The sequence below is a fragment of the Idiotropiscis lumnitzeri genome, chromosome 14 (assembly GCF_059441095.1).
Source record: "Idiotropiscis lumnitzeri isolate Australia: NSW breed Sydney's pygmy pipehorse chromosome 14, RoL_Ilum_1.0, whole genome shotgun sequence".
Taxonomy (NCBI): Eukaryota; Metazoa; Chordata; class Actinopteri; order Syngnathiformes; family Syngnathidae; genus Idiotropiscis; species Idiotropiscis lumnitzeri.
This window is the reverse complement of record NC_142404.1, coordinates 18,151,748-18,165,646: the sequence shown is the minus strand read 5'-3', so window position 1 is coordinate 18,165,646 and position 13,899 is coordinate 18,151,748. Positions and strand designations below refer to the sequence as shown.

Below are 13,899 nucleotides of genomic sequence, written 5' to 3'. Positions count from 1 at the left end.
CGGGAGGAGCCTCACGCATCGCTAATATCTGGACACAGAGCAGAGACGGTCAATATGCAGTCCAACTTTGCCCGTGTGGGTCGTTACGGTTCAGTGGCACAGGATGAGGAGAGAGCAAAAAGGGGAGGAGGGGGAGGAAAAACAGCCAACCTTGCTGACTTTGTGCGTCATAAACTCGCAGGCCAAATAATGGCGGTCTCTCACTTCGCAGCACATTCACGTCGCCCGTGGACAAGTCCAGCTGGAAGACGGACGCGTTCATGTACTCGGTCCAAAAGATAAAATTGCCATAATGCGATATTCCAAAAGGATGGTTGAGCTCTTTTCCGCTGTAGACCACCTGAAACGGAAAGTAGATCCACGAGTTAGTAGTCGTCGCTAAGCGAACATGGTGAAGCGGCATTTCGTTGTTGCGCTGCACGGAATCGGAATACACTGACAACAAGAGTGATGTGTAAATGCTTTTAAATCCAGATTAAAAACATTGCTTTTTGATTAAGATCATGAAAAAAAAAAAAAAAAGAGAACTCGGCCCCCTGGCTTCGCGAATCCACCCACCCTGGGTTACTTTTCCGCCAGCTGTTTTACGAGTGTGGAGATTTGACAGGTGACGTAGATGCTCACCCTGCGTCCGGTGCCGTTGAGGTCAATCTTTTCAATGTGGTCATAGTAGGCGTCGCACCAGTACATGCTACTGGAGCTGTGGTCCAGCGTCAGGCCGTTGGGCCACAGCATGTTGGTGGTGACGAAAATGTGGCGGTTGGAACCGTCCATCCAGGCTTTTTCTATCCTGCCAATGCTGTCGTTGACTTCGTCTTCTTCCCAGTCCGTCCAGTACATCCAGCTAGCAAAAAAAAAAGAAAAGAAATAAAGACAATCTTTCTTTAGAATTTTAGACAGCTACAAAATGTTAAACTTCAGTAATGCCTCAAGTCAAATCATCTTTCTCCATCGAAATGAACGGAAAAGCCGCTGATCCGTTCCAGTCTCCCCGGAAATAACATTGTTGCAATGTGTGCAGTGACGACATCAAAAAATAGAAGTGAAAAAAAAAAAAAAAACTCGACATTTTTTGTCACCATTTCTACTTCCGTGTAGTTGTTCATTCTGTGGCCACCTGGGGGCAGTATAGGGCATACGGATATACCGGAAAGGAGTCTCAGCCTTTCCTTCACTTTCTCTCACATGAGACGAACTTCGCAGAAGAGAAAGAATACACACGGCTGTGAGTGTTGTTATATTGCGTGTCGACATGTGTTGCCGCACTTGTTGATTAAAGGCTGACAAGAACGACAATGATGATTTGTTAGCCTGCGTCGTTTCTTATGCTGTGTTACCTTTGGAATTGATGTGGTCGTTTTGCGTACACGATGCCTAATTTGTTCAATTTGATATTTGACAGTAACTTTCAGATAAACAGCTTGAAGCCTCTTTTGGAACTTGTCATATCCGCCAAAATGCCGTTTGTTGCCGATATTACTTCTCCGGCATGCATCTCAAGTTCCATCTCAAAACTTGAGAAATTCTCAAGTCGGGTGACTCGCGGCGGCACAAGCTTTCTTCCGGACCACACAAAATCCAACTCCAGCAAATGATTGCCATGACAGCCAATACAAAGTAGAAATGTGCATAAGACGGTTTGTTGCAATGATGAAGGCTCGTCCTTATTTCTTGACACGTCGACCGGTCGTCGCTTTGATCTTTTGAATCAATCAATGAATCTGAGAGCACACGTAGGCTTGAAAGGGATCCGTTTCATACCTGAGTGACATGCCTCACCGGGGGTTTTGTTCTCGCAAACCCTTGGGAATGATGATTTCCCCTCCCTCGCCCCGCTTTGATTCCAACAGAGAACAAACCCTCGACTCGACCGCCGAATGGCAAATATTCCGAATGCCGAGATTGCAGATCCCGAAAGAAATGCGAATAAATTGGAATCGAGATTTCCCTCATGTAAAAACGTATAATTAAAAAACCCTGGCAGGGAAAAGCGAGCATGTCGTAGCCTCGCAAATCGCTCAAGCTTCTCAAGTTCAAAAGATGCTCGGATGCACATCATCACATCGTGCCTTGCGAAGCGCAAGTTTGCGTTATCCCGAGGTTGGAAATCACCAAGGACTTGTTGGGTTTGAAACGGGAGCGGCTCAACGATTTGACGTGATCTGTTTTCGAGTAAAGCGTCATCGAGGGATTTGTTGCGTCAGCGCAACTTTTGAGTGGAAGTTAAAGACCCGGAGGTGAATCTCAGACACTCGCCTTGTTTTAAGGTATCAGGCCGCCAATAGCCACTGATGAGGCAAAAAAAAAAAAATGACCATGAATAAATCCTCCTTGAAAGCTTGCCATCATGGATGTCAGAAAGAAAAGACTTTGCTCACATTTTTTTGTGCGTTCAGTGAAGGTCAGCGAGGTATCGATACACTGAGTCCAACTGAACATTTCCGAGCACGGAACACAATTTTCGGCTGCTCTTGAACGATCGGTCCAAATGCTTTAAAACGGCCGTCGAAGGAGTTAATGGCTATCAACTTGTCATCTGCGGTGTCAATTTCAGTACGCGCGTCGAACGTAAAGACGACGGCGAGCCGACAGATGTAAAAGCCGCGGGGACTCCATTTGAATAATCCACAACAGTCTCATCTCTTTCGGACTACTTCCCGTGAGCGCGAGGGATCAAACTCCTCAAGCGTAGCCGAGCGGAGACGCCTGCTTGGCTAAGCGCCAACGCGCTGTAACAAATGCTGAGCGGCGTGAGCGGCCGCCCGGCTCTGCAACATGCTGATTTCAAAACCGCCTTTTCTAGCAAATCAGATTTTAGCAATATTAACATTTTTTTCCTCTTTTAAGTTCGACCAATAAAAAAATTGACTTGACTTTAGGACAGAGAACGTCACGGGCATTTCCCCTATCAAAGTTTGCCCGAGTTGGGATGACGTGAACGCGTGCAACGGCATGTAAACGCTTTTCAATTTGTGACAAACTTTAATGGAGTTGTGCGGTGAGGTTAACGATCACATCTGCCGGTGTGCCGACATTTGCAACAGATGTAAAGTGCATTAGCGCCACGCGAGAAGTCATCAAGTGGCGTCGCCGCGGCTAATGAGCTGGTAGCGGCGGTTCATCTCCAACTTCTCCAATGGCTTTTTCGATTTCCGGCAAATTTCATTACCTGTTCAGAGGGTCAACCACGATGGCCCGAGGGTGCGACATGTTCCCTTCCAGCAGAGTTTTCCTGCTCTCCGAGGCACTTTGCAAGCGAGCAACACTGATGGTCTTCCTGTAGCCGTCGTTGGTCCAGTACAAATTCTGACCAATCCAATCCACCGAGATCCCCTCGACGTTGTCCAGCTCTACGACAGCACAAACACGATTAATCGGCAAATTAATCGGCTAATTTCCCGCGAGCTTTACAGAGAGTTGAAATTTGACCAACCGTCGTTAAGTATGGTTTCCCTGCCGCTCCCGTCGGTGTTTTGCCTCCCAATGAGGAAACTGGTGGTGTCGGCAAAGTAAATGTGTCCCGCCGCCGCGTGGTAGTCGATGGCTCGCGGGTTGACCAGGTCTTCGATCGGCACCATATGCTCCTCGCCGGATTTAACGTTCATATCCAAACCTTGGATGACACCGGGGCGGCCCTTGCCGTAGAACAGGAAGAGATCGTTTTGGGGCTCTAAGAGGAGAACAAGAAAAAAAAAGCAGAGAGAGCGTTTAGTGTTCGTGGGATTTAATTGCCACCATTTGTCACCGCTGATCCTCGTATTAAACTCTTTCATCAAAAGCATTGTTCTCTTCACTTTAATGGCGCCGATGACTATTCTTTGCCACCTCCATCATCCTCGAGCGTAAAAAGTGGCCCGGCGTTATTAAGCGCGTGGAAAAAGACAAAGGCAAATACTTACCTTGGCGGTGAACACGATCGAAAATAACAACGCGTCGGCACAAAAGGACAAAGACGAGAAAGCTGACGGCGCTCCTCCGTGGCTCGCCGGCCGCAAAGGGGCCTCAAATGGGCAAAGTCTCGGCGAACCTCCAGAGAGGCGAGAGGACGAGCTTCCAGAGAAAGAAGCGGAACCCCTTCCTCGCGCTCAGTCGCAACCCAAGAGACGACGATGCGGAAGGGTGAGGACCACACATGCCTCAATTCAATTTATCATTTTGCGAGGGAGGAAAGAAACGACCCAGGAGACAATTAAGCCTTGCGAGAGAGACCCAGATATCAAACTCCAGCGTGAGGAGCGCTAGCATTTAGCAACCTCCATCTCATTATGTTTAGCAAGAGAGAAAGTGAGGACGAAAAAAAAAATAAAGGCTTGTGCCATCAGATCATCTGTAATAGGGGAATAAATCAAAAGTGTCAGAGCAAAACCTCCTGACGCTTTGTTACCCAAACTACAACGTGGTCGACCTACTCTCAAATATGACGCGACTTACATCCGCGGCTTTTAATGTCAACCGCGCAAACTTCCCGCATTGATCAGCCGGCTCAACAACCGCCGACAAAGCTGGCGATAATCAATCAAGACAGCCGTGCGACGATAGAGCTAAATCGTTTACGAAATGATCTGTGTCCATCAGCGGCGTGCTTGAGCAATGTCAAACTGCGGCAGATGAATGCACCGTCTGCTCCGTTCTGACCTTATCCTTTTCAGACGTTCATTATGAGCGCTTCCAATTAGCTCGCTTAGTGACACACTTTAATGATTAAAAAAAAACTTGCAAAGAATGGATTGGAAAGTAGGACAAACTTACTTTTGCAGGACTGCCCATCGGCGCCGAGGCTGTAGCCAATGCGGCAATGACACGTTCGGGATTTGTAGCTGCCGCTCAGGAGGCAAATATGGGAGCATCCACCCGGTTTCCCGTATGAATTCAGTTCACAGGCGTGAGACTTGACTGCCGACAAAATGGAAGACAACAAAACGCGTCGATGAGTAAACGCCTCGATTTAACCATCGCGCAACGACGATTATAGCGTGAAGTCGATTTATCTTCAACACGGATGCCACCTTGAAATTAGCAAGTCACTCCTGCAGTTGTTTTTAGGGCTGGGTTTAAAGAAAAAAATCAATATATCGATTACATACGAGTATGAAGACAAACGCATTTTTTTGTTTTGATCAGGTCATGTTCAATAAAATGTCAGAGATTAATGGAAGTGCATTGCTTCAATTCTTAACGTAAAAATGAATATTTGTACTAGTTGCAACATTTTTTTTTTCTGAGAAAGCCAAAGTCCAATTGGTTCTGCGTGAAATACTTGATTGAATCCAAAAATCAGTGAATCGTGAATCGAAAAGCAAATCGAATGGGCCCTTGTGGAATGAATCGAATCAATTTTGGAAATTCAAGTCGAAAGCCAGACCTAGTGGTGTTGTGCGATTCGGTGTTCACATGTTGAAATTAAATTAAACGATTAATCGAATCAAATCGACTCAAAAAACCGTTGACACACGCGCAGTGCAACATTTGCGTTACCTTTGGGTTGCGTGAGTTTGTGGTAAACCCGAAGCGCTTGCGTATTCCCCACACTTGCGAGTGTCTTGAGCTCTGCCGTGACATTGAATCTGTGGATTTGCAGCAGCGTCGCACCTTTCGAAGGGTCACAGTGGCCACACTCGGTGGCGTAGAGGAAGTTCTCAAAGACAGCTAACGCATAAATATTGGACACCTAAAAAAAAAAAAAAAAAAAGAAAAATATCAAATGAGCGGTTCTTATGATGGCGTGACCAAAAAACAAGCCCCGTTTAGATGGCTCAAATCATGTTGGGGCGGGCACGGCGCGGCGAGGGCCACAGACTGGCCAGAGAAGCCGCAAATCTCTGCGGGGGCCGACACTGGCGTGCAACATTTAGCAGGCTGACACCCACGAAACGCGACAGGACGGCCGCGTCGCGTTCACACAAAGTTCCTGTTGAACTCGGGGGGGCATGCGACGTGACATTGGGGGCGCAGAGAAACGAGAAACAAGAAAGAAACAAATGTTCCACCTCTCTCGGCGGTAGTCTCTTTCCACTTGCAGAAGTTGTTGGTTTATTTTTGTATTTTTATGAATATTCAATTGAAATTAATGTTGAGTATGTTGGCAAAATGTACGAGATAGAACACATGACGGCTTTTAGACGTTTTAGTCAACCGAATCAGTCGCTTGTGTTATGCTGTTACGAAAGGTGTTGCTGAATTGAAAAAAAAAAAAAAAAGGTGACAAAAAGCATTGTGGTCCGTAATTGCTTCTATTGTGCACCAAGCTCATCATTATACAAACACATCAGCTGTCGGATGAACTCAGTTCTTCTCACATTGTGGGGGGGGACGCGGTGGGGCACGTGTGACCCCGGGAACATCCTTTTTTTCCTGCCATACTACAATAAAGTGTAATTGCACCTCCACTCCACTAGTTGGCAGTGGCGCTCTCCTTGTTCATTGTGAGCAGCGACTATTAACTCGACAGTGTAGGTTTGTTTTGGAACAAAAATGCTCTTATTTAATCGCTTCACCAATTATTAGAGGAAACAAAAATGACGGCTTGTTGCTGGTTACTGTTCCAGATCAGTGACGTGAAATGCTTCTTTTTTAAAAATGTCATTATGGGCCGATGGGAGTAAATTAGCAAAAGGAAGTGATCAATGATCGAGCTCCATTGTGTGATTTTAATTAGATTTTTAACAAAGCACCTTGCCAGAGGAGAAAAAAAAAAACGAAAAAAAAACCAACAATCGATGAGAGTTTGAAGTAGTGACGGACGAGCAACATTTGTTTTCTTTTGGCTTCACACGAGCTTTGGCTTGGAGGTTTTTAGGATGACTCGTTCGAAAAACATAATTGGTGTCAACGTGTCCTTTCACTTTTGTGAGTTATTACTGAAGACTTAAATGAGACAATTCCAGAATCGTAAATTTAGGAGCCTTCTCACTGTCCGTGTATCTTCCCTACCTCGTCCGACAATAGTTTCATTTAAAAAAAATAAATAAATAATCCTGTTCATGAAAACCACAATAAAATCTCAGTCACTCACTTGGCTCCCCCGGAAGATGTTGTGTCGGTTTTTGCCTTGGTAATCCACCACGTCGATGTAATCCAGGTAGGCGTCCGCCCAATAAACCCGCCTTTTGACCACATCCAACGTCACAGCTGTGGGCTGCTCAATTTTAAAATCCACCAGCCGCGTCCTGTTGGTGCCATCCATGTTGCAGCGCTCCAGCTTGGCCACGTTGCCATAGTCGCTGAAGAACATCATTCTGAAAACAACAAACCACAAAAAGCAGTGGCGCCAAATATATCTCCCCCAAAAAACTTGTTTTCACAATCAAACGCCCCGCATCTTCGGAATATCCTTGATTGTGGATGTTGTGTTGAACATTCTGCCATTATCCACTTTAGTTATTGTCGCAAATCAGGACTGTTTGAAGGCAAGCATGTTTTTTTTTTTTGTTTTTTTTTTGTGTGAAAGCTCCTAAATCCAAGCTGAGCATAAACACTTCAGCACATTGTTTTATTTTTTCCGAGGAAATATCATTCAAACTCACCGTCGTGATTCTTCTAAACTTCACTGCATTGTGATTAATCTCACAGTTTTATTGCATTGCAAGTTTCTAATTTTACGCGGCAGTTTTTCTACTATATCGCCAGATTTCATGGCGATAATTTTCCTTCACGGAATATTGTGACTGCAGATGTACGTCGTAACCGTATACGTGCCGGGAACAGTCTAACATAAGTCCTAGCCCCCCTCACTTGGTGATTTCTGTAGACTTTTCAATCTGTTGTGACCCAATAGTAAAGTAGAAAATATTGTAAAAAAGACAAATCTTCTGCTCTTTATTTACATTTTTATTTTTGGAAGCGAAAAAAAAACAAAACAATCGATTGTATTCATGATATATTTTTCATTTATCAGCTGATTAATCAATTAATTTTATTCAATTATTATTGAAATCATCATATCAGGCCCTCGTTTCGCCACACATTAGCCGTTTTTTCCTGTGATTGGGGGAACGGGAAAGATAAGAAGCACAAGTTGTGAGTCGTGTTGTGAATTAGAGGCCAGATTGGCCAACGACCAATGAAACGGCTCCAACTTATCGCGCGGTGTTCATTTGAACCCGGACGATAAATAATATTCCCTTTATTAGTCCCACAATGGGGAAATTCGAGATTCGAACCCAAGCCTCCTGGGGAGACTGGGTCCTGAACGCGGCGCCTTAGACCACTCGGCCATCCTGCCATAAGCCTCAGAGGTCACGCCATCTAAAACGGTCCTGCGTGAGCAAGATAGAATCAAAGTCTACCTGAAGAAGTTGGAGTCTGCTCTGTGAAATGTAAAAGTGTCTTTCCGTCATGAGCCAAAGACAAATGTGGCGGGGAGAGAAAAATCAACGAGCGGAAGGATGGAACGGAATTGGAGAAGAAGAAAAGTCAGCGTGGCACTTTGGGCAACTTGCAGGAATGTGGACACGTAGGGTGGACGCGCCCACTGAGATGGCCCGGCCCGGCCCGGCCCGTCCAAATTGAAATAACAAATCACCGACAGCAGAAAGCGGCTCCCAATTTGGGCAACCACAATAAATGAAAGTAGATACTTGTTTTACATTGAGTTAGGCAGCACTAACAATGTGTCTCTCCTTCACAAACGGTCGTTATTGTTAATGTGAAGTGATGGATGAGCTGCGACGCCCACTCGACGCCGACTCGACCTCAAATCAATTCCAGAAGACCCGGGGAGACCGTTTCCCACAGAAAGCAGGTGTCACATATGCAGCACGTTTGCAAAAAAATAAATAAATTTAAAAAAAATGTTTTTAAAAAAAGTCTCGCTTATTTTAGAAATGCTGATTGTCACTTGGTCAAATAATAATTTGAAAAATATTGTCGCCGTCGCGTCACACTGTTCTTGTCGTAACAATGTCGCAAATGCATGGAAAAGACTTTCAAAGTCATTTTTTACATTTCTTTTCTAAATCTAGTCCAAATTGTCATTTTCACATTGGTTGGCCTTCATCCCGGTTCCACTTTTGTCGGACTCATGTGGGGGGGGGGCGGGCTCTTAAACATCAAGCGGTAATGAACAAGGACTCGGCAGCCATAGAGCGAGCTTAATGTGCACTTGTCAGGTCAGCGGAGAAAAGGGGCTGCCCTTCAAATTGCAGCGATATAAAAAAAAAAAAAAAAGAAAGAAAGCGCCGCCTCAGCAGAGCAAACCACTCCCCAAACAGGTGCACATCCATGTAGCATAGAAATGAGAGCGTCCTCGCGTTACGCAAGTTGCTGAGGCGGAATTTTCCATTCCAGCTTAGATTGCATGGGATGGATTCACCCGAGGAGAGGTTCGTTTAATTCTCTTTTTTTTTTGTAATGTTTGGAGGCCACCTTAATTTTTAATATGTATGAACAATCCACATGTTTAATGTTCAAAAGAGTTTGACCAGTTGGAGGCATTGTCATTCTGACGGACACCATTCAGCAGCACTTTTCAAAATTAATTTGGGTTTGACGCAAAGATGACGGCCGCCTGGCACTAGCATGTCCGTATTTCGCACTGGTTGCTAAGCGACCTGAAAGGTAGCAGCCTGGTGCCTCATCCAGCCGGATTGGACCCGCTTTATCATAGTTTGGGATTTTTTTTTTCATTGTAGTTCATTGTCATTTTTGGTTTAACTTTTGTATTTTTTTAATTTGGTTAGTTAAAGTTTTTTTAGCACAGCCATGTTAGTCTTTAGTTGTTTACCGTCTTTTCTGGACTATAAGCCGCTACTTTTTTCCTGGATTTTGAACCATGCGGTTAATACAACGGGCGGCTTTTCTGTGGGTTTTTCTTTCACCAGTAGGGGCGCTCTATAGTTCAGAAAATACCCGAAATAAATCTAGATTTTTTTTTTCTCTTGGGTCTGTTCTTTTTTAATTCGCAAAGTTGTCAACATGTTAAAAGGCAATGTTTTCTGTTTATGGACCTTTATGTGCATTCACAGTAAAAAAAATATTTATTTATTTTTTTCAGAAAGAGTTACTGTGGCTTATATACATGTGCGCCTTATAGCCCGGAAAATTATTTTCGCGAATGCTTTCCTGATTTTTTTATTATTATTTTTATTAGTTTTAGTGTTAGTTTTTTCTTTTTTTTTTTTTTTTTTAATGGAGTTATGTATAAATCCTTTGGCATATTTGGCAAATGCCAGATACATGCTTGAATTGAACTTAACATCAATGTTCAAAATGTCACCCACCTTGCACCAGAGCGCGCCAATTTGTTGACAAAATCTCTCTGACGAGACGCAAACCAGCGAGAAAGTATAAGGAGTGCCGTCGCTCCTTTTCCAAATCAACATGAGGGCATTGCAGTAATGAGTCGTAACAGTATGTGGCAAAAGCAACATACCTGAGGCGGTAATTGAGTTTTTTTTTTTGTTCTCCAGTTGTATCAACGTAACAGAAATGCATCCTCCTCCATCATAAATTTTTTTGACACGTTTGCTGACCAAATGTGTTAAAATTGAAGGACCCCCTTCAAGATTTGCTTGCCGTGTCCATCCTGTCAAAGTTCAAGCTTTATTTATTTGACTCGAGACAAGTTTTTTTCTACCGATAGAAACAAGGACACGGTCAAAACATGCAAGGGTGCAAGTCCCAATTTAGCGGATGATATACGGGCCGACATTCACCCCGGATAACGAGCGAGAGCTGACTGAAAGAATGAGGTTGCCGTTTCCGTGGCAGCCGGCAGACTTGACGTGGATCAATCCCCAATCATGTCACGTTCAAAGATGGCCGCTGTAGCAAAAGCCCACGGTGAACAAACTCAATTCCGAGGGGGGCCAACTGACAAAGAAAAGATCAGCAGCCCACAAACCACAAAAAAAGTGGCAGCTCTTCAAACAAAGACATCGGAACTCCAAAAACATTCACCTTAAGGCTAATAAACCATTTTAGGATTGGGATTATCGTTTTTTATCATTTCTTCCGGTAGACGGACTTCACTCGACAACGTGAGCAACCGATTTACCCAACCGAGTATGTCAGTTGTATTTAAATACGAGGGATTGCGATTACTGAAAGACTACGTAGATTCATTCATTGCCATTGACGTTTATTTCCGTCAAATGGAAAGCAATTGTTTCCGGGCAAATGTCAAGTTTGTTTTTTCAACCGGTGAGCATTTGACATCAGCGTCGCTTTTGAATCGTCTGTAAAGTCACATGACACTCGACCCGAGTGCATCATTTATTGCCAGTTTATAATGAATGGCAGCGGAATGGCGTGAATGGCGAGCACCACGTACGAACGCCACTGACAAAAATTCAAATCGAAATTCAAAGGTGGGTCAAGCGTGGTTACAGAGTTGAATTTTAGAGTTTGAGTTGTCCTGAAAACAAAAAGGCCCATCAACTCGTCGGATTATGAGTCAGCAGTGAGAAGATTCTGCCTCAATTTTGTATAAGTTAGCAATTTGGCTGCTGGTTTAAAATGTAACTTTCTCAAATTCCCATTCATGTGACTGACAAAAATAAATCAATAAATCATCCTTGCACCACCCCCACCTCGCCCCCCGTCCCCTCCCTCCGCCGTCAAACTGAAAACGCTGCTCGCTGAATTTCCTCCCGAAAGATGCAAGGTGACAAGTGTGACTGCGAATGTATGCCAAGACGGCAAAAATGCATCACCAGGACGCAGATTCATTCACAAGCCTTCATCGGAACTGTTAGAATAATATTTGGAGGTTATTATACATTTGCCATGACGCAACTTTATTTCAATACATGGTGCACATATCATGTTGAAAAGAAGGGCGGTGGCACTTCTTCAGAAGTGAGTCTGAAGCAAGCAACATCGTGCTAGGTCCTGATAAGAGATGCTGACGTCAAAGTCAGCTGCGACCCACGACGACACACCAATGATGAACCGGACCAAACCAGCTTTTGAGAAGACGAACTGTACCACCCTTGAGTGTAATCTGATTCCCCGATGTTATAAAAGGGAATGTGTGAAAAGCATCGAGGAACGGGAGGGGAGATAAAGTTGTCAAATAAACTTTGGTTAACCTTTCCGTCTCCAAAAGAGCTGTTTGTCTCTCCTTTTAGCTCACGAACACTATATGTCAAATTGGCGAACCTGACAGGAACTCATTCACATTCTTCCAGACGAGCACTTCATTACGCATCGTAATTACTTTCTTCTGCTACAATTTCCTTTTCTTCACAAAAAAACCCAAAAAAAACAAAACCCCCCGATGTGAGATGATGAATGGGTTTGTGGTGCTTTTTGAGCCGTCTTATTACAGAGGTGGCGGCGGCGGCGGCGGCGATGGCGGCGGAACACTCACCCCGTGAGAGGATCCAAAGCTATTCCTTTCGGATTCAGCAAGTCGAGCTGCAGGAGAGTCACGCAAGTGGCGCCGGTCTGGTCACAGGCAAATATTTTGTCGGTGACCCGGTCAACAAAATAGAAGTTGCCCGTCAGCCAGTCGATGGCCATGTGCTCAGCATCTGTAAGGAGAAGAGAACAGCTGTAATAAAACAACAAGAGTTGCTGAGTGCTGCGGATGGCTGCATCGCCGACGTTCGGTGCTGCTGGTGCGACGGAAATCTTTCCTCGGGGAGAAGATTGTCTTGAAAGGCAATATCAGGATGTGGAAGCGCCTCAAGATTACGTTCCCATGAAGGCCACTGGTTTTGTCATAGGGTCTTATCAAAGTGCAATCGGGGAAATCAGATCATGACGATAAATGGCGATGGTGTTCATGCGGGGGGGGGGGTCACACATGCAAGGTACTCGGGTCAACAAATGGTTAAGGCATTTTTTTTTATCTCAGATGCATGGAAACTTTTAGTTATTTTTCATCACAATAAGAATAATAATAATATTTTTTTTTTTAAATAATATAAAAAATATATGAAAAATTATTACAAATAATATTAAAAATAAAAATTAAAATTTTTCATTCTCAAATAAAGGGAGAGTTTTAACAACGGAAGGACTTTTTTTTCCGAAATGTTTTCGCTAAAAATAACAACTCACAGGAAAATTGGTATCTTTTCTAGGTCAAACATAAAAATAAAAGAAAAGAAAGGAAAAAAAAAAACTTGATATCTGAGAAAAGAAAGTAAAGATATCTTTTAAATCAGCGTTGAAAATACATTGAGGGACACATAAAGCAGTCTCAGATTTAAAGTTTGTTATTGATCAGCATTAAAAGGAAGAAAAAAAAAGTGTAAAAAATTATCAAAATGATCTTGCCTACAATTAGATTTTTTTTAAGGAAACCTACCATGCCGGAGAGAGAAAACAACCAATAAGAGATGGAAGGCACTCTCAAAGACGTGTTAATCATTCTCATGCACACTCAAAGCAGATTCGTGAAAGTAAAATATGGCTGTAAAAATATAAATTTCTGTTTCTGCTCCATTTGTCATCAATAAACAAGATAATGCTTGCTAATCATTCAAACAAGTTCTCGCGGAACGGTCTACTCGCGGTGACCTCGTCAACGTGCCGTTTGGAAAACATTTCATTGGATGTTAATTCAACACATTTCCTCATTTTTATTTCGTTCCGGGTATCATTTGGACCGACGTGAAGCCCTCGGCCTTCGCCCGTTTGAACTTTGGCGCCTTATTTTTTTTTTTTGTAGGCATATCGTTCTTTGCCCGAGGCTCGCCAGTTGGCATCAGAGCCCCGTTGCAAAATTGCCTCGCTTCAGGTCCTTTCAAACGCTTCAAGTAGGAGATTAGGATTGGTCGTACGGCTAACGCTCTTATCGCTCTCCGAAGCGTCCTCGAAATCAAGCTTTTGCATATGCCGAATTTCCGAGGGGGAAGCCCTCCGGTCGACTTGATCAATGTTTTCATCAGCGGTGGTCGTAAGAATCCACAAGTGGAATTGCGATCGCTTAGCTGGCTTCTCTTGAAAAGT

General features: G+C 43.9%; 1 protein-coding gene across 2 annotated transcripts in view; it reads right to left on the bottom strand.

Annotated features, from left to right (window-relative positions):
• The window catches only part of LOC148323843 (low-density lipoprotein receptor-related protein 1B-like), a 185,633-nt gene that overhangs the window by 94,853 nt on the left and 76,881 nt on the right, over positions 1-13,899 (bottom strand). For both annotated transcript variants that reach the window (XM_088315974.1, XM_088315976.1), the window contains exons 7-14: positions 12,311-12,473; positions 7,013-7,235; positions 5,476-5,668; positions 4,750-4,893; positions 3,434-3,670; positions 3,170-3,350; positions 625-844; positions 151-340 (exon numbers count right to left, since the gene is read on the bottom strand). In XM_088315974.1, the coding sequence (XP_088172100.1) occupies positions 151-340; positions 625-844; positions 3,170-3,350; positions 3,434-3,670; positions 4,750-4,893; positions 5,476-5,668; positions 7,013-7,235; positions 12,311-12,473 (1,551 nt within the window). The remainder of the gene's footprint in view (positions 1-150; positions 341-624; positions 845-3,169; positions 3,351-3,433; positions 3,671-4,749; positions 4,894-5,475; positions 5,669-7,012; positions 7,236-12,310; positions 12,474-13,899) is intronic.